Below are 21,028 nucleotides of genomic sequence, written 5' to 3' on the forward strand. Positions count from 1 at the left end.
TAAGGCAAATGTGACAACTGAGAGGAAGAAACAGGAGAGCAATCAAAGAGACAACAATGAGTCAAAGCAATGGGAGCAGTAAGACGATAAAATAGACAAGGGCAGCAGAGTGCCCGAAAGTCACTGACACATGGGGAAAAAAAGAAGATCTGACCTTTGACATCATCTTATTTGGCACATGTGCAAGCTTAAAATCAGTACCAACTAACATCTAAAATTACTGATGAATTATGGACAAAGCAGACAAGGTCATTCACCAGAAAGTATATATTCAGTGCCCATTGTGTGTGTCTTTACACAAGACCACACCCCACCAACTTCTCTGTGTCCTTAGAGAATATTTCAGGATCCCATCTGTGCATAGTGACACAGATTCATTTGTGTTTGAAATTATCTTGTGTGATAGAGGTCATTCTCCCTGGTGTGCCTAGATGTTTCATTGTCTGATCACTCTGAGGCAGAACTTCATTTTTCCTTTTTTTATGTGTAGAACTCTTTGAGTGATTATGTAGGCTACCTATATGGCACTTTATGATATCTATGTGAATTTTGTGGTTTTCATTCTCTCCTTTTATAGTTATAAGCTACAGGTGTCTTACCAATGACATGGAGGCTTCTTGTTACTTAAACAAGCTAAATACAAAAGTTCCATTGCCAATTAAAAAGATAGCTCCCACATTTCAACATCAAGAACAATATAGGTCACACAACATCTCTTCATAACCCTTCATAAAGGGGAATAAAAACAACCCCCCCATATCTGCCGTCATAATGATGTTACATCGCCATGACAACAATGTGCGTCTTTCCATAGTGTCCAGTTATCTCCATGGCAACTGTCTCCAGCTGAAAATTCTGGCGCCGAAAGAGAAATGGGTGAAGGTGACGGACTCGTATGAAGACACAAGGACAACTCACGTCCACTCATTAACAGAGGCAAGGGGTGTGGCACGCAGCTTTAAAGTCAGGATTACTCGGTTGGAATTCAAGGCAGCATCTGAGAAATGTCGCCACGCATCCATTTATACACAAATACGCCAGCTACAGGTGAAATATGTCGATAATTCAGTGGCTTTAAAAACAAAAAAAAACACACACTCACAAAAAACCTTGTGTGTGTCGTTCCCCGATAACACAGATCGACCTCACTAGCGCACTGACCATCTACCTGGCACTGTCAAGTATCACGCATTGTCAGCCTTCAACAACACCCTCGGAATAAACAATTGGCACAATAGAATTCAACATCCGATGTGTGACGTCTGTGCATCAATCCTACTTTTGCGTCTCTCAACCTGTGGATCATCTGACGGAGCAGAGAGAGAGAGAGCTATCGCCGCCTTGTCATGTTTCCCATTCACTTAGAGCGAATAAACGTTTATAATAAAAGCAGTGATCATACACGACATATAATGTTTGATTTTCTACTTGCTGTTTCAACTTGCTGTCACAATAACAGTCGTATCATAGAAAGTGAATTGTTCACGTTTCTTAAGGATGTTTTTTCCCCAGTGAAGGTTATAGTGATCAGTACTGGTAGACACACCCTCGTGATATTTAGATCACTAGTAAAACAACAAATATCATTGTTATTGCTATTTCTGATTACTGGTTAACAAGATGTAGATAATATTGCAAACACCACATGTTTGGTATTTAAAAAATGCATTTAAAACTTTGGGTGCTTCACTGAAAATACTGTATATTAAACGATTTCTTTACACTGGGCTGATCACTCAGAATAAACAACCAAAGATTGATTATGAGAAAATCATCCTGTCCATGTTTCGTGACCCCAAGACGTCAAATTGACACATTTTCTGACAGACAAATAATAATAATATTAATAATAATAATAATAATAATAATAATAATAATGATAATATCTCATACAGACAACAATGTGCGCTTATCAACTTACCTCTTGTTCCTCCAGCTGACCGTCGGTCAACAAACTGATATCCACCCACACACACACTCACACACACACACACTCAAATCAATCAGCTTGTCTCACAAGATTTTGGTTCGAAATATTCTCATCTGTCAATATGTTCACTGCTCACATCTATTTGTCCTGGGAAAAAAAGAGATGTGATGGATAACAATGTGGCTCCTGGAGTGACTACCTCATTCAGTGCGTTGAACCCTCTGTGTCGCTCTCTCCCTCTCTCTCTCTTTCTCTCTCTCTCACTCACTCACTCACTCACACACACACACACACATGCACACCCATCATTGACCCTCCAGCTTTATGTGTGGCAGCATCATGTATGATTGACACCTTGTGATGGTCTTGTGTTCATGCTTTAATTCACTTCATAATGAGAGCATGGACCAATTATTTTCCTTCACATTTATTTGACTTATTTGTTGATAATCCAGTGATTCCCACACATCAGAGAAATATTTTCAAAAGAATCTGTCACACAACATAGCTACTGTATTGCACATAAATATGACCCACAGAGAACGTAATTGGCAAGAAAATATTTACAAAAAAATTCACAGTGTGAGTACAAGAAGAGGTTTAGATGCACACATGGCCGGATTAACCTCCTATGGAGCCCATGGTCAAAAGTTGGGCCCCATTGACCCACACTATACATGGTAGTGTAATGTATCAATAAGTCAGTTGATATAAAATGAATTAGCAATCAATTGGACATTTGATTAATAATTTAATTTTTAAAGCTGGTTTTCTCAGTTTTCATGATTGCAGAACCTTTGGGTTTTTGACCATTGATCAAACAAAATAAGTAATTTTAACATGTTAACTTGTGTTTAATAATAATAACTGTAACTATTTTTCATTTTTTGATATTTTAGACACTGAACAGCCAAATTATTAATAAAGAAAATAATTGTCAGACCTATTAGATTTTAGTTGTCAGTGTGCACATTGATTCAACAAATAGGCGTAATATGAACTAAAATGATGAATGTCTTAAAAGTAGGTTTTGACACACACTCCCTCAAGACACACTGATATTGTACTGCAAATATCACATGTCAAACAGTTGATAATCCTGCCTTGGGTGCAAATACAGAGTGCCAGCTCAATCAGGGAATAAGGGGCCACACTGCTAGAAAAGTGTCCCTTATTTATTCTAATATGGTGAACATGAAAGAGCCTGAGATGTGTCCCTGAGGGGAAAAACACACCTCTACAATCATAGATCAGCTTTAAGTCACTTCATTCTCAAACCAATTCTATAAGAATATCAAGGAGATCACAGTACAGTGGACTGTGTTGCATTTGCACAGCACACACGAGAGAAGGGCCAGCCATCTTTAAAGCTCACTTTACATGAAGGTAAACATAAATATACCATATTACTGAGACAGAAGAATAAAAATCAAGAATGCAAAACTGAAATCAGTGCATCAATTAGTGTGTATCAATAATCAAGTTCAGATAAAACATGGAACAGCCATGTGAGAAAGGCTGCAACATGAATGAATAAAGATAATGCAAAACACCAAGACAGAAACCTTGTATTAAAATGTGGCATTATTTGTGATACTTCATCTCCAAGCCAGCAGAAAACCTTTTGTCATTCATGTGTAAATCCATCCATCTCTGTAAGACGACTTCATAGTGCAGGGTTCATTGGGGAAGGGGGAAAGCAGACCACCAGCAGGAGACACAATGAAATCATGGCTTCTCTTGCTGTAGGAGGCACAGGAGGAGTAAAAATGGTAAAAACCTGTTTCCCAAATCTGAACGCATCCTAACGTTATAATTGCCCTCCTACTAGTCATTCAGATTATTACCACTGATCCATTCTTACCTGCATATTGCTATAGATCCAGGGCAGGACGCTACTGACTTTGGTGTAAACACCTGGCTTGTTTTTTTCACCACAGCCGGTTCCCCAGCTGGTGATCCCCGTCACGAACCAACGCCTGTTTGTCTGACACACCAAAGGTCCACCACTGTCACCCTGGAAAACGAAATTTATACTTAATTAAATTAATTTAAAAACATGACATGTGTGTGACAAATGTAATTAGATTACTATGCAACTGCCTTCATATTGACTGCTCACCTGACAGGAGTCTTTTCCTCCTTTTAGGTCCCCAGCACAGAGCATGTTCTTGGTCACGAGGCCTCCATACACGCGGGGGCTGTTACACACTTGTCTGTCAATAATGCCCACGACCACCTCCATCAGATTCTTGGACACACTGCCTGCATTGGAAAAACATGATAGGCTTATTTATGTTTCTAACAAAGATCTAAATTGTCATAAAATATTACCGTGGCAAAAATAAACTTTACACAGAGCTTAAAAATTAGATTAGCTGATTGATTTATATATGCACTGCTATGGCAACGGATGCTCCACTGTCATTTCTCTCTTCTTTAATCTCTTCTCTCTTATCTGATTAATCTTGGTGTTGTGCATTCTTACTTTCTCTGCAGTTCAAGACCTGTCAACTAGCCATCACTATTAAGTTACGTGCATCTTCCTGATTCACTGTCAGCCTCAATATATAGAGGACATATATCAGTCAATATCTGACATCATCCATGTTGCCTTGGCAGCAAGCATGTAGCTAGTTTGAATCTAGGGTCAACAGGTTTGATTTTGTTGCAAAGTATTCATGTTGTTTAGAATGAGTGAGAAATGTCTGACTAGCTGAATATAATTTAAGGTATTTTAATGTTATTTTTATGAAATGTAATTTAACATCTTCCCATTTTCCATTACTATTAAACAGCATTTCAAGTGTCAGGTCAGGTCAGTCACATACATCAAATATATTCCATACTACCTCCTTTACTCCTTTTAAGCAGCTTGTAGCAAACAAATGTTTTGTTCATTGGTTCAGTTAGCAACGCAACAATTACACCTGGTAGTCACGATGAACTGTTATGTAACTATAATGTCTATTTAACATTTGTTTAGTGCCATCAGTTCAGTGATCTGTTAATTTCCACTTACATTATAACAAAGCTAAGTCTGAATTTAAAAAGAGGCGCGGCAGCCATCTCTCACCCTGTTGCCTCCTGGCTGACCGCCACTCTGAATAGTGATTATCTGGTTTGACAACATTCTTGTTGTGGGGTGTCATCCAGCCTTATGACCTCGTAAATGGCATCCTGTTGCTGATATCATCTATCCTCTCTCTATATGTGTTGTGACATACATAGTGTGCTGGATTGCTCCTTATTGAGGCTTACCTGATCCAGCCTCAGTGGTGCCAAAGCCTGAGGTCCAGCATTTTGTGCCTTGGGAAAATCGCTGGTCAAAACCTGGCAGACAAGCTGGCTGAACTTTAGCTGGATAACACACAAAGAAATATAGACTTGAAAACAAATCAACCATATTATGTTCTCAAGGGATGGTGCCATAAGCACACACACACACACACGCACACACACGCACACACACGCACACACACGCACACACACACGCACACACGCACACACGCACACACACACACGCACACACACACACAGGGCTGGATAAATCAGATTGCCAGAAAGCCCATAAAAGCCCATACTCCTCAATAAGAATAAACATTACCATGACAGTCACTGTCCTGCTTATATTCATTTAACCCATAGACACCATGTTAAGTTTTTGTTTGTATTTCATTAAAAAATTACTAATGAATGTAGCCTACATGTCCCTATGCGATGACCAAATTCATTTCTTAGATTGACGGGCTAAAAAATAATAGCATGGCTTTAGAGTCATGTAGATTAATATAAAAATAGATTAATAACAATGATAAAAGTTACTGTTAATAGCAATGTAAAACCTTATTCATTTCCACAGAGCCGTTATCTTTCAATGTTCAGTTCCTCTTGACACAGACTCTTGAACCTGGAAGGGCTGTCTTTCAAGCCATTCATTCACCCAACTGGCAACTTACACATGTATAGCTTTTGTTGCATCATTTGCCGCATCAGACTCTACATCTCATTTAATCATATTGAAAATCTACAGCATGGAGGTCATATATCCGTCATGACAGCAAGCTACAAGTCTATGCGAGGACCAATTCTGACTGCATCCTCTGTTGTGAAAATACTGTGGATAAATATCAACATTATTTTAACAAAGTGAAGGTGTGAAATACCATTAAAAGAAACTGGAGATGTAAGTTTAAGCAGAGCCACATCTTGGTCATTAGTCTTGCTGTTGTAGTTCTGGTTGAGTATGATCTTCTTCACCAAGTAGGGCTGAGGTAGCCTGTCCAGAGACACCACTCCACCATACACTTTCCAATTCTCTGCCGAGAGAGTTAAGGTGTTGCTTCTGCAACACAGAAATAGACTTCTCAGTGGAAGGCAATGGACTCATACTAAATTTGTACTGGAGCTTATGTCAAGCACATCAGTTCAGGACAGTGTATGAATACTGTGCCACAAATGAACAAGAAACATGAATCCTAAAGTGTGAAAAAAGATGCCAAGACACATTTCCTTTGTTAGACATTCACCTTGGGAAGCAGTGGGCAGCGGTGAGCACAAAATCAGGAGAGATCAGCACTCCTCCGCAGACGTGTGATCCTCTGAAGTGGAGTGACAACTGCCAAGGCCACTGCCCCAATTTAGCTATGCTGCCCCCTATGATCCGCGACGTAGACTGCTGCCGACCGCAGTCTGAGAATGACATTGTGAGATACAGGGTCTCAGTAAAATGATCATATCGTGTTAATGCTTACACAAAACTGAGTTAATCAATGTTTTCTTTATAAATGTGAGGTTTTGCATATTTCAGTCCATAGTATTTAGAATAATTGTCATATAGATGTAGAATACTTAAAGAGTATATGTACACCCCACAAAAAAACACCAATCCCAGTTTAGCAGATAGTGATGATGATAACTGAAAAAAAAAAAGCCAACAGGTGGATGCTCAGGGTTATGAAATGCAACAGGTGCAGCTACATGTCAGCATAGCTTAAAGGTAAATGTGGCAAAAACATTAAGTTAACTGAATTATGCATGTTGGCATATTGTGGTGCATGTCATGGTTTACAAAATTCAACCAGAATCAAGATTCAAAGAAGATAAGCACTGATTTCAGCAAATGTCAATGACCAGCATCTAGTGATATGGTTTTAATACTAATGTTTTGTTGTTGTGGTGGGTGTGCAGTCATGGATGTTTGTGATTGTGACACAGAGAGAGGGAAGGGAGAGAGAGAGAGAGCTTATGTATGTGTATGGCACATGAGTTTAGGAACAGATGGAGGCTCCTTACCCACACACTGCAGGGAGACAGTCTCCTGGTCTGGACATGAGGAACTATGTAATGGCACAACGAGAAAAACATGTCAACCAACATGAGTACACAAATCAATGTGCACCTTACCATTGTTTTTGTAGTATTTTAAGCACATAAAAAGAATGAGTATTTCATGTTATGAGATATACTCTAATACACACTGATTATGTGTGGCTGGGCTCTGTATTAACTGGGGGAATAAAGAACTAAAATATTTACCTGACATTGACCACACCCTGGATAGATGAAGATGGTCTGCTGTTCAAGGCTAGACTTATGGACTCCTGAGATTTAATGGCTTTGGTGGTGTAGGATCTGGAGATAGAGAGAAAGGCCCCTCAGGAAGCAGAAGAGATACACTTGCACATACAGAGACCATTTTGTCGAAACTATGTCTGGCTGGGTCTGGAAATTCATTCTGGTTCTGTCACACTGAGACACCCCAGAGAGACCCGTGGAGAATCAATTCCACCTCTAACACACATCAGTAGGTGAGGAGAAATTAGATGGATCTCAGTGGGTAAATTGCAGGTTGGAGACAGAAGCGCACATGTTCACTAGCTGTTGTTGAAATTGGCTCTGGCAAAATGACTCGCTAAATCACTACTTCATGAAGCCAGAGTTAGCACTGAATCATGATGGAGAGTAAATGTCTTCATTTTGGGGTGCTGTTCCAAAGGGTTTTATTTCTCTAACAACATTTATATATCGTGTTAACTGAGTAAATAAAGTGAAATAAGTTGAGCTGCTGATTCTTTACCTTCGGAAACCTAGCTGTGCACAGGTCTGGTCGGCATAGCTCCGGTCCCAGCCTTTGTAGCACACTGGCAGAAATCGTCCATCTTCAGCTGTCCTGACTTGCAGACTGCCATCAACACTGAACCTCACTGGGGAAGAGAGAATGAGTTGAGAGGGCTTAGTTGGCATGTTTTTAAGGGGTTGCTAAAACATTTTTATATAACGTGGTTGTCTTCTTGTGTGCTGCAATAAACAAATAATGTAAACCAAAAATCAACATTAAAAATAAATTCAAGCTCCATTTGGTAAGCAAATTCAAACAACTTCCTCTTTGCTGTAATGGAAGCACTTTGTGTTTTAAAATTAGTCTATGAATAAAACTGTTGAATTATTGTTAATTTTTTCAGTAGAATTTCTTTTGTTAGCCTTCACTACATATTGTCCCCATTACCAAATGTATGTAAACTCAGTCCGTTTTCTGTTGTGAGGGTCTAAGACCCATTTGGCTGTCAAGTGTCTGAACATCCTTCCACACCATCTGTCCTCTGAAGTGATAAAAACACAACTGTGTGCGTGTGCGTGTGCATGTGTGTGTGTGTGTGTGTGTGTGTGATATTTCAATCGGGGACTCACCTCCCTTAATGTTAGTCATTTATTTTAGGGGTGAAGACTTGGTTTGAAGTTAAGGTAGGTTTAGGGTTATGTTAAGGTTATAGTTAGGATAAATCTCCAGAATGTTTTAATTCAATCTAATGTCCTCAGAAGTGATGAAAACACGACTCTGTGTGCGTGTGTGTGTTTGTGTGTGTGTGTGTGTGTGTGTACTCACCACAGTTTGTTTCGTCAGAGCCCAGTTGGCAGTCTCTTATCCCATCACATTGGACAGTGTTGTTTGGGCAGGTGTCATACTTTGGCAAAGGCGGATTTTCACTTCTGTGGCCATCGTCATCATCCTCATAGAGGATCACTGCTGTTGCCACCCTGGTGCCATAATGCACTGCCATTTGGGGTAGAATGGGCAGTAATGAGTGCCAGGAATGATATAGCGAACCATGCTTATCTACAGTATGATGATCAAACTATGATTATTCCTTGCATGAATACATCACCTCTTAATTCAGTTAATGATAATCCATGACTTAAAACTACCCTTTATATCCCCAATTTAGTAGTATATGAATAAATGAATACTATAGCTAATGTAGTTGTAAACAGATATTTCTAAGAGCTGTAATAATATACAAGCGTTTAACGTGAATATTAAATGTGATGTATTTATCATGTTTTTTATGTCTATTAAGTTTACTACTATGTACATTAATTACATTGATCAATGTAGTACTCTTAAAATTATATGTATGACGTTCTTAAAGGTAGGTTAAAAAGATAAAACAGTGCTGTTTGGCAAATGTGGAAGCCAATGCTAGGAGAGGATTCATTGCAATTTTCAAAACATGTCAAATGTAGTTCTTAATGGCTTAATGCTGCTCAACAATGCATAAAATAATAAAGTAATAAAGCCATTTGTTACATTTATAACCCCCTTTTTTAAGCCTAATTTCAACATGCTAGCAAAATGCAAATGCAAGGAAATTGACTGTAGCTAATAAGAAGCACAAAGGCAAAAGAAACACTGTGACTAACCTATACTTTGCATGCACTTACAATTGTCTTGAATAAATTAGAGCAAAAAATGAATATTAATGACAATGTCCAGTAATCTGTATGATCTGTGTACCTCCAAGCCAGATGGCCAGAGCCAGCAGACCGAGCACCAGTAAGGTTCCCCCTGATCCTCCGTAACACTGGGCATTATTCTCACAGCATCTCTTCCTCTTGGGGGCTGTACAGAGAACACAAACACTATAAACACTCTTGAAGTGACTCGTTTTATTTTGCCTGTACCTTAAATGAACCTTTTGTATTTTCAGGACAATATGAGATCATGCTGCAGCCATACTCACGTGCTGAACGTGGGACTTGAGGAACTGTCACAGGTGGCGGATACTGGGGAATGTAATGTGGCTGGTTGGGGGGTGTTAGGCCTGGACCCACACCGTAAACCACCTCCTCATAGGGCTTGAGAGGGGGCAGTGTGTGTACAGCAACAGAGTAGTAAGGAGGAGGGGGCTCGTTCTTTGAGGATAGAGGGGAAATAAATAAGAGAAAGCAAGAGGTTACTAACACACAGACATTTTAATGGTAATACTTCTTTGTCTTTTACTGTTTCACCAGTTACCCTTGAAATAACATGCCATCCTATATTTAATAAGAATAAATAAGAAGACAAACACGAGATTGAGGGGCAAATATCTTGCGTTTTTGTGGTTGCCAGACAAAGCATGCAACCCATTGTCCTCCATGTAACTCTCACAGTATTATCAAGTCTATGTTTAAAGCCACACCGTGGTAACAACCTTATGCACAAAGACAGAATGTATCCTGGCAACTGTGTCTAAAAGGTTTCATACTGCTCATTTCCTCATTTTTCTTTTCATTTTATTTCCTCTTCTTTCAATACACAGCTCCCAGTAGCAAGGATTTCAGATAAAGGACGTTATCAGTATTTGCATTTTTTTGCGGATATAGACATGTTAACATTCGCTAACAAACAAGAGGTAACAGGTAGAAGGAGGGTAACTGAAACTGGGGTGACAGTGCCTTTAACCCATTGGCTGAAGCTCTATCAGCAGCTTAATGTGCATGACTCATTAATTTACAGATACCGGAGGCCATAATAATACAATATCCTCTAAGATTGCTGGAAATCTATATTTGTCTGCATATTTCTGTTTAAATCATTTTCACTTCCTGCTTCCTGTATTTAGGTTTAGCTTTTGTAAACTTGTGATGTTGTCACAGAATAGACTGATAAGGAAGGTCAGTAATTGAATAAAACTAAGCTTACACATTTTCTACATTTTTATAAGCTAATTTTATGCAGCTACTCTGTTAGTTTTGCTACAGATTTTTGAGATGTGCGATGCAACTTAGGGGGAAAAAAGCAGAGACATGAATGTTTCTGAATGCAGAATGTTATGTGACTAAACCTGTTGACCTGTTGCGGTGTCACTCCTTTATTTAAAGGAAGTTGATCCAATATTGTTACTGGAACCATTAAACTCTGACTAGGAGATTTTTTGTGATCAAGTTCTGTTATGGGCCAGTTAATACAATCAGAAGGCCTATTGTAAAAGTTTTGAGGGTGTTTAGGGTGAACTGACAGATTAATATTTTTTTAAAGAGTGCAATTAGGCTTGATGAGCGCAGCCTTGAGCAGAGAAAGCTAAGATGTAGTTCCCAACAGCCAGTAACTATGGCTTCTCTGTAACTGTTGTGACCCTTCCTCATTCATCACTGGGGTCACACCTTCATAACCGGGGAGGGGAAAAAAATCTTTTGTCCAAAAAAGAAAGGAATTGATCTGTGGTGGTGGTGCAGAGAGGGTCGCAGGGAGACTCACTCACAAAAGTGTTTCATAAGACCAGTTGTATTGTATGCCGGTCAAGTTTCAAAATATGCCTATAGCAACCCTACTTAAGTGAAGTGAAATGGATGAGCCAAAATAGGTGAAGGACTAGGTTTATCATATTTCCCAGCAGAATATACATGGATCATATTGCATAGTTTGCCTGTTGGCCATTATCATGGAAAACTACTGTAAAATTAAAAGATTAGGGGTTCACATGACATGTCATTTTCTTTCACTCAAACAATGACTATAATGATATGAAGTTACAAGGATGTGTGACATGAAATGGGAAACAGAGGCTTTATGTTTTGACTAAACTGTCAGACTGAAAATAAATCAAAGTAGACACAAGTTAGGCCACTACATTTCCAAAGAACATGTAATTATCTGAGCTTATTTGCAAACAAAACCCATTTTAACTTTAGTATACACTAGTATACATAATACAGAGGCATTTACTGTAAATATTTGAATATCAAATTATTTTCAAGTCAAGTTTTTATATAGTACCCAAATTCATTCAAGTTTGTCGATTTACAATCTGTGCAATATGTGGTACCTTGTAGCTTTATGCTGTCATGTATATGTTGCAATAAGTGCCATAAGTACAGAGTAGACAGAGGCAACAGTAGTGTTTTACAATTTTTAGATAAATTGAATGAGTAAGTGTTAAATAAATAATTTAATAAACACTTTAAAAATCCATTGTATTGCCTGAAAAACTCATTGTTTTCACATTTTCACATACAGAAAGTAATGACAGAAATCCTTAGTATCAACAGTTTGCATAGGCAAAACCTAGTCTAACTCCCCTCTCACTCTGCATTCTGGACACACAGGTTTACAGATAACACAACACACTGAAACTCAAACAGAGCAAACACTGAGCAGACAAACACAACAACACCCATCACTCAGAGTTGGAGTGTAAAGGTAAAGTTGGAGTATTTTTTAAAGGAAAGAGGAAGGAGGAAGAAGAGGACGCACTGTTGCAACAAGAAGGAGTTTTATCCTATGAGAGAGTAGGAAAAGGATAAATCAGAACTTACCGGGTCATACTTTGCCATCGTACTCAGGGCCGCACAGAGAAAAGAGTGAAGGTGAGAGCAGGTGGATGGAACTTTTTCACATCCAGGTGTTTTCTCAGTCACTCAGCAGTGGTTATAACATGGTGGTGCCACATTAAACACCTCTACTCTCCTCTCTCTTTTCTTTTCTTCTTCTTTCTACTCTGCTGTGTGTTTGTTTCTGACCTTCATTTGATTATTCTCAGGTAGGTCTGCCTTTCTCCTCCCTCCTTAACACCTCCCACCTCCAGCCTCCATCATTCTCTCAATCCTTTATTCTTCTCCTCACAGAGACAGGCACGCCCTGTGCACCAGTTTTCCACCTGCCAGACCGGTTTCGTGGAGGCCTGAGACAGTCAAGGCTCGTTTCACAGTATGAAGCTGCATTACGGCTCAAATGACACAAGCTGAGCTGTCAGGGTCCTGAACCAAAAATGTCTTCCTCTCCACAGAGAATGATAAGACCTTAAAAAAAAGCTGAGACTGATTGATTTTCACACACAATTAAAAGCTCCCTTATTTGACTTAATGCACGATGTTTGCACTGCATTATGTATACATATGCTGATCAAGGAATTGGTCAAGAAAAAATTATGTCAAGACATGAAGGTAATGGTTCATTTTTTTAAAGGTTCTCTCACTCATATGGCCAGTACTGTATGTGTGTTTTCATTAACCTCTCTTCAATTTCTGGCTTCTGCACAATGTCTTTGCTGCACCTAATGGTAACTTTCTGATCTCAGAAGTTTTGGAAACTTTTGGAGCCATCTTTGAGGTCATTTTTACATTCACTTTTCTAATTTCTCTAGTTTCTCTTTCAGCCCTGAGCTATTCTCTGAACATTAACATAATGTGTGAACTATCTGTCTCTGCCTGGAATTACCTCACAGTCTGTCCTTTGCAGTGTCTACCTTTGTACACTTCAAACATCCTACATCTTTCACCATGACTCACTGGACTGTCACTGCTAAGACATCTTAAAGTGAAGTGTGTGAAATGTGATGGGGTGGAGCCCTGCCTCTATAAATCTGGTGAAAATTGAAATGATCTTTGCTATATGCCACTTCATCTTAAAGGAACCCTTCAAACCCTTTACACAGAAAGTTTAATTTGCTACCATCAGGGCACCAGTTTTACTCTTTTAGAGGAGACACTAACAGATATATGAGGTCTTTTATTGCTTCAGCAATTGGCTTTTTAAACAAAATGAGTTTTGGACTGTTTCCAGCTGTAGATGTGCCCGGTTTTCCCCTGATTCAAGATTATTGGTGTCAGGAATGACAATGAGCTACCCTGTGGTGAAGCTATTTATTTATTTATTTATTGTATTGATTGTTGCTTTTATTCATTTCTGTATTTATTATTTCTAGCAACTGTCTGTAAGCCAAACTGCCTCTTGGGGACGTTAAAGCTTTAATCTAAACATCTGGTCTCGTGTTTCACCAACATACCACCGACACATGTGCATATAGGGCATCACTTTGGTCTTGTGGTCTAAGACACAGACCACATAACCACCATGTCCTCAATTTTAAATTGGTTAAGAACCTTTCTGGTATGTCATCCCCCTTTCTCTCTTTTTGTTTCCTTTTTGACTCAACCGAGGAATTCCCCCCCCCAAAATATATGAATCTTAAACAGAGGAGCTTATTGCATCATGTCCTGAATATTAAGTATCCTGAAAACAGCTCTGAAATAGAGGACCATTGATGTTAAGTCTTTGTATCAATCTAAATCACAACAGCTGTTGTTCACCGCGTAAGACCACTAGAGGGTGATATAATATATAATCCTCATGTACCAGTGACGTGTGAAATGTCCCATTTCTGATCAATAACATGTGACATGTGACAGTGGACCTTCCTCAGCTCTCATTGACTCAGTACTTCTCTGTCCATCTGTGAGACAGAAACCAAAAGGAGCGGTAATGTACAGTGGTTCAGAGTTTTTGCATTTTCTAGGAAGTAAAACTCTGACACATACAAAGCAAAAACACCAGATGAGGTGAGAAACAAAAGGGGGAAATATAATGTTATATCTGGCTACCATTAATGGTAAAGCACTTTCTCAGAATTGAGGAGCACATTCAAAAAAATAAATCTATCTGTTTATTTTAAAAAAAAATACAAAAGCTTCTGTCCTCGAATAAATGATCATGCTTATGCTTTTCTCTGGCCTTTCCTGATGAAACAACTGTCCTGTGAAGGAAATAAACATTGTATTTAGTTACTAAACCATGTCATGAGAAAAACCTGAGAGAAGGATGGCACTCTTGTAATGTAAACAGAGGAGACAAACGAGAAAGTTTGGTTGGTCAAACAGTAGACATCCCATTAGTGTTTGAGCAGATTATCTAGTATCTAGAGGCAAAAGGAAAAGCCAGATATGTAGGTTTAGGCTTTTTCTTTTGTACATTACGTCTACATTGTTCCATGGAAATACTGACAAATAGTCCGTAGGTGAAAGTTCATTGACCAGATAATTATCTTTACAGAAATAGTTGATAATTGGTGACCAATAGATTACAATCTTTTGAGTAATTTGCCAATTTCTGGCTAATGTGAAAAAAGGAACTCATCCGCCTACAATAACCTTTTATAAATCACATTTTCTTTTACAATTAGTGGAACTGTTGAGTTAAATCTGTCGAGATACTGTCAGATATTCTACTTTCTTGATTAGCATTTTAAAAGGTCATTTAGTCACAACAGTCTTAAACAGTTGTTTGTTGCCACTTTAACCCACTAATATGTATTCCTGGTTAATGCATTTACAATCATGACTTGTGCCTTATCAACAAAACAAGTGATGTTTTACAAGCTTGTTTGGTTATACTGCAATTAAAAAATATACATACATTCAAATTATAGCTCGTATGAATGTGGGTTTTGAGTGGCTCCTATCCCCCTCACAGATGTCTCTACCAGTGGTATTTGCAAAAAAATGTTTGCAGTGCAACTAACCACATCTGAGGTTTTAAAGACTAGCACAGGAAAAGATACTGATAGAGTCAAGATAGATAGATGCAAGCTAAACATAGGCACGTTTAACCATACTGTAGATGTGTTTGCCACCGGTTCAAACTTTATGCTTTTATTAGGGAAATTAAAGAATACTAATTGTATTTTAAAGCACCAGAATGTTTCATAAAACAAAAAGCCAGAGAGGGATTACTAAACTTTCCCTTTTCTTATCTCTGAGCCTTAGAGTTTTTTTTCTGAAAGCCCTCAATAGCAGTTTATTGTATGTCATGAGCCTCTTGAAAGTCAAGAAAGAGGAAAAAGAAAAAGGGGAAGGGAGACAGAGAGCGAGAGAGGGTGAGAAAGAGAGAGAGAGAGAGAGAGAGAGAGAGAGAGAGAGCGAGAGAGGAGAGAGAGAGAGTGAGTGAGAGAGAGAGAGGAGAGAGAGAGAGTGAGTGAGAGAGAGAGAGAGAGAGAGAGAGGAAGTGCATCATGTGAGATGTGAGTGGGAGGGGACTAAAGCAAGAGAGGAAGGTATTTGGGGGAGAACCGAGTAAATAATGTCATCAGGGGGAAAAAGAAGCTGTCTCTTCTGATTTCATTCCATAGACGAACAGCAGTCAACAGCTGAATGTTCTTCTGTACAGTTAGATATAATTTTTCTCGATGAAGCTTGGAATTAGAGAATTTATTGGCGGATACCGTGTGGATTATGACAATTTATGAGTAAATAATATTTCTCTGAACACCAAAAATGGATATGAGCACCAAGATACCAGTTCTTATCTTCATGATAATTTCTATAAACTGTGTGTCAGGTAATTAAGATTTTTTTATTCCTCTATATCTTTAGTCTGAATGTTTTATGTGTCTGATTAAATCTTGTTTTGTATTTAAAAACATAATATATTCTTACCATTGTTATCCAGAATTGATTTTTATCATTATGGAATTGTTCAATATAATACATTTAAGTGAAACTGTGTGTGTTAAATAAAAAACATTCTGGAAAATGTTGATCTTTATGATAAAATACAGATTTTAAATAGGGTTTCCATCTGGAAAGTCTTGTTCCTTTCTACAGCTAGAGTGGGAATTGATGATATTCTGTTCCCCTTACAAAAAGCCCACAGTCTCATTATGAAAATCCCATGTATGATTTGAAAGATAACTGCGTCTAGTTGGCAGCCAACTTCCCTTTCTCCTCCTCATCACACCTTTATTTGCTTGATTTCTCTAGACCAAGTCTTTTATATCACATACAAATCTGATATCAAAATGGTATGAATGTCTCCTCTCTCAAACAGATGATACACAACTGAACTTTATTTGTAGGCATTTCTGTAGTAATGAACAATAAATTTGCATAGTAATCTTCCTTTTATTCTGTGGCAGGAGGGGATGTCCCTGAGCCTTGTAAACCGACAGTGGATATTTTGGATGGGGAGGTGATAGCGCTTTGGAGCCGTCCTGCAGATGCCCCTCCAAACACCGTGTACAATGTAGAAATGGCAAAGTATGTTTTACTTCTCAATACAAATAATAATACTTTTACTTCATAGTTGCAGTGCCCTGTTTTTCAGATTAGGCTTGCTTTCCTTTTTTGCTTTGTTATTTTTGTTCACTAATTTAGATAATTAAAAAAGAGGAATGGCTAAATATTATAGATGACTTTTATTAAAATGCTAGGTTTTATTTCATCATGTATTATTCAGTGACTTCACTTTTTCCAGTTGGTAACCGGTGTGTTTCTCTGTCGTCAGGTACGTTGGTGAATGGGCAATGGTGGCCAGCTGCACAGGGATCAAAGAGACCTACTGTGACCTTAGCAGCTTTATACATGACTACACAGTTGCCTACAAGTTCAGAGTTCAGCTGGTAGCTGGAGATAAAGAGTCTGCTTGGACCAGAAAGAAGAAATTTAGCCTAAATGAAAGTAAGCACAGTTGTCTGTCAGTTTGGTGTACCATGGTTAAATTATTATGGCGTTTAGGCACACAATAGGGCCATTATTTACATGTTTTCTTACCTCTCTCTGTTCCTCTGTAGGTAAACTGCAGCCTCCCTCCTTCACTTTGTGGGCAACGTCCAGCACTCTGGCAGTATATATTCATGAAAAACCCATTCTGCATAAGATATTTCCCTGGGGGCTTACCTACAATATCACCCTTGAGGAAAGAGGAAAGCACAGTAAGGTGAGTCTAAGGATAAGGTTTAAAAGCAAAACCTGTGAGAAACAAAAATTGAGACTTACCATATCACTCATAAACTGACTGACAAGTCTATTAAAATAGATAAAACCAATAAAACAATAGTTAAATCTTAGGTGTTAATGTTTTTTGTTAATGTGACTATGCCATTTATAGTTGTAGCAAAATGTTACTGAATTTTCAACATTTAATATCATACCTAACTGCCTGAATTGACATTTGAAACTGATTCATCTTAGGTTATATGGTCTGTAGTCTGCATTGACCTGAGAGATATTTTGATTTTTACATTACAGACAACCACAGCATACTTGAAAGTTAACACAGAAGAAGATCAGACGATCAAGACTTTCAGGTCTCTCCATTGGGGAAGAGAGTACTGTGTCCGCATCATGGTAGAGGCCAATGCAGCTCTCCCCGTCAGCAAAGCGTCCCCTACACGGTGTCTGCAGCTACCAGAGCAAGGTGAGCAAATTATACTAAGGAAAAGGTGACAACAATAAACAATTAGCACAATAAACAGAATAAAATGAGCAATAATTCAACGTGCCAGCATAAAATAAACATGAGATGTGAAATACATAAAAATAAAAAACTAGGAAAATAAAGGGAACAATATAACAAATTAAAGTAATCAAATAAGCTTAAAATTACCAGGTGTCACCTGTCAATCAAAGTTACCACCTCTAACCGAAACATAGATGCTACATCTGAGAGCTTTCTGCGGCTAGCTCGGCGGCTGTATTGGTAGTAGTGTTAGATGTAGTAACAATAACTGGCCAATAGGCAGGTTAACCACTGAGGAGAGCGGCCTCTCGGTCTTATATAGTAGGGGAGGGACCAAGGCCACGTGGGCATGCCACTACATCACAGAGTACCCCCTTTTTTGCAGGCTCAGAAAATCAGGAAAAATGAGAGGGTGATTAACAGTTTTAAAGGCTCTATCTCCACAATTCAGTACTGCATAGTTATCAGCCATTTCACATGTTTTCTCTAACCATTTTCCAACATGTATAATATATTTAGAAGTAAATCAACTTTACACAGACTTTAATATTTATGATTATATGTTTATTTCATTTCTTAGCAAGAAATTCATAATAAGATTGATACCACACTACTCTACATAGAAGATTAAAGCTATGAGTTGGTTAGCTTAGCTTAGCATAAAGAATGGAAACAGGGGGAAACTGCTAGCCTGGGTTGGTTCAAGGCTGACACTCAGCCTACTGTACTTCAACTAGTTTACTGGCTTACTAATTGACACATTATATCTCAAGTTTAATTTGTCAGAATACTAAAAACCTTCATATTCCCCGTCAAACTCTTATCAAGAAAAAGCATACTTTCCAAAATGACTATTTCTTTAAGTATTCATTTAAAGTTTGTGAGAGGAAGGTTGTTTTGCAATATGATACAGGTTAACATCTAGACCTGCAATTGCTCTTACACTTTGTATTTTTGCTCCCTCCAGAGTGGTACATGATTGCTGTATCATCCTTGTCCATTGCGGGTGTGTTGGCTTTTATTGTTATCACAACAGCCATCCTACTGTGTTACCTGAAGCGTCCAGAGAAAACACCTGCTGTTCTGGTAAGTACACTGAATTACAGAAAATTAGAAGGAAACACAGTCATGCTGCCTTGTACTATTAACAATGTAGAACAGAGAAAGACAAAGAGAACAGAAAAAGAGAATCAGTATTTGTCAAGCACAGGAAAAGCAGAAGGAGATCTTGATATTATCCTTGGTTGTAACTAATCTTGTTCCTGAAAGTAACAAGTACATCCTCTCTCCTCTCACACTAGAAATCCCCTGTAAGTGGCTGGCATCCGCTCACTGTTGGAGATGACACAATGGAAGTTGTCACAGACAAAGGCTGGTTCCTGTCCAGTCACAAAACAGAAATAAAACAAACAATGAAACTTGCTGTAACAGAGGACACTGGAGAGGAGAACAGACGGACAAGTATGGACAGTGGGGTCAGCATGAAGTCCAGCTCTGCTACCAAGAGTGGAGGAAGTCCTCCAATGAGACAAGAGGACAGTGGCTGTGGGAGCATGGGAGGACCAGATAGCTCCACTAGCAGTCAGACGGATTATCCCCTGCAGGATGAGAGTACTGATACCAACACAGTCAGGAAGAGGGAGGATAGTGGATTGGGCCTGGGCTGCCAGCTTCATTCTTCATCCATGAATCTGAATGCACTGAACAGCGAACCTCTGAAAGAGTTTGTTTCTGGTAATAATTATCACAGCCAGAGCCATTCAGCTGTGCAGATTTGTGTCTATGATGATGAGGAAGTGCTTAAACAAACAATTCCTGATCCAGTTTTGGCAGAAGTGGTCACAGGCTATAGGGCTGGGCCTCAGTCGTGTATCTGCTCAGGAGCTGGTCAGTGCACTTGGTGCCATAATCAAGGCCTCAATGAAACAGACACGATCAAACAATACAGAACTATGCATATAGAAAGTGAACTATTGAGCGACAAATGTAACATTACTGACTCTTACAAAGAAAAGCTCATATTTTCAAGTTATCCCAGAAAAACACAAATGGACACACTCATGATGAATGACTTGGAAACAACTTTCTTGCATCTTGGGGAGAATTTCCCTTTGCTATCAGCTCTCTCACCAATGGCCCTAGAGGAGGGAAGACAGGACTTAAATATGAACAATGTGTCCCTCTCTCTCTGTGATGTACAGCTGACAACTGATTGATACACTGAAATGTAACAAGGCTACTTCTAAAAACATGCTGATATGAGAGCTATTTTGGAGCAATACACTCCCCTTTCCTTTATTAGACACTATGTGAATCATGTAAAATAGAAGCCCAAATAAGTATATGTTAATGAACATACGACGGAAACAGAGGTGACGCCACACATCTGTTGGCTGTTGGTTAATGTCTCAGGAGATTATGGTCTGTGATGTGATGTCAAAGATCATATTCTAACCATCTCATTGGGTATTTATAGCTGACTAAAATGCAGTATATGCCGGAAGTGAAACTGGTGTGGGGAGCAATGCAGAGCACCGGTTTGACAGTTAAATGCTTTGGACATTTTGTGAGTTCTCCCAACCTCCCACATTCACCAACAACTGAATCCCTTATGCCGGTAACCAGCTCTATGAATTTCTGAAATGTGTTCTTGCCTGGCACTGCCACAATTAGATAAATTACTTGAGAGTCACTGTGAAATAGCTTTTTTAAACTATCACTCATCAAGTTGTGTCAAGCAAAATTAATCAGCAGTTTCTGTACTCATCTTAAATGGTGTGGATGTTTTGTCACAGATTCCTTTACTCCTTTCTGACTCAGCCAGT

The 21,028-nt window shown here is 38.8% G+C and overlaps 2 protein-coding genes across 2 annotated transcripts; one reads left to right on the forward strand and one right to left on the reverse strand.

Moving 5' to 3' along the window:
- Positions 1-3,658: 3,658 nt before the first annotated feature.
- On the reverse strand, positions 3,659-12,526 carry tmprss13a (transmembrane serine protease 13a). The gene is made up of 13 exons (XM_053320246.1): positions 12,509-12,526; positions 9,952-10,123; positions 9,726-9,830; positions 8,817-8,984; positions 8,010-8,136; positions 7,469-7,564; positions 7,226-7,269; positions 6,460-6,622; positions 6,097-6,275; positions 5,192-5,290; positions 4,053-4,195; positions 3,795-3,947; positions 3,659-3,673 (listed from the first exon to the last, which is right to left on the reverse strand). The coding sequence occupies exons 1-13, from the start codon at positions 12,524-12,526 to the stop codon at positions 3,659-3,661; spliced, it is 1,482 nt and encodes a 493-aa protein (XP_053176221.1).
- A 3,537-nt stretch (positions 12,527-16,063) lies between these two features.
- Positions 16,064-20,443, forward strand: il10ra (interleukin 10 receptor, alpha). The gene is made up of 7 exons (XM_053321025.1): positions 16,064-16,304; positions 16,882-17,002; positions 17,250-17,422; positions 17,536-17,681; positions 17,993-18,161; positions 19,171-19,289; positions 19,505-20,443. The coding sequence occupies exons 1-7, from the start codon at positions 16,241-16,243 to the stop codon at positions 20,417-20,419; spliced, it is 1,707 nt and encodes a 568-aa protein (XP_053177000.1). The 5' UTR covers positions 16,064-16,240; the 3' UTR covers positions 20,420-20,443.
- The last annotated feature ends 585 nt before the right edge of the window (positions 20,444-21,028 follow it).

This window comes from Scomber japonicus, chromosome 6 (assembly GCF_027409825.1).
Source record: "Scomber japonicus isolate fScoJap1 chromosome 6, fScoJap1.pri, whole genome shotgun sequence".
Taxonomy (NCBI): domain Eukaryota; kingdom Metazoa; phylum Chordata; class Actinopteri; order Scombriformes; family Scombridae; genus Scomber; species Scomber japonicus.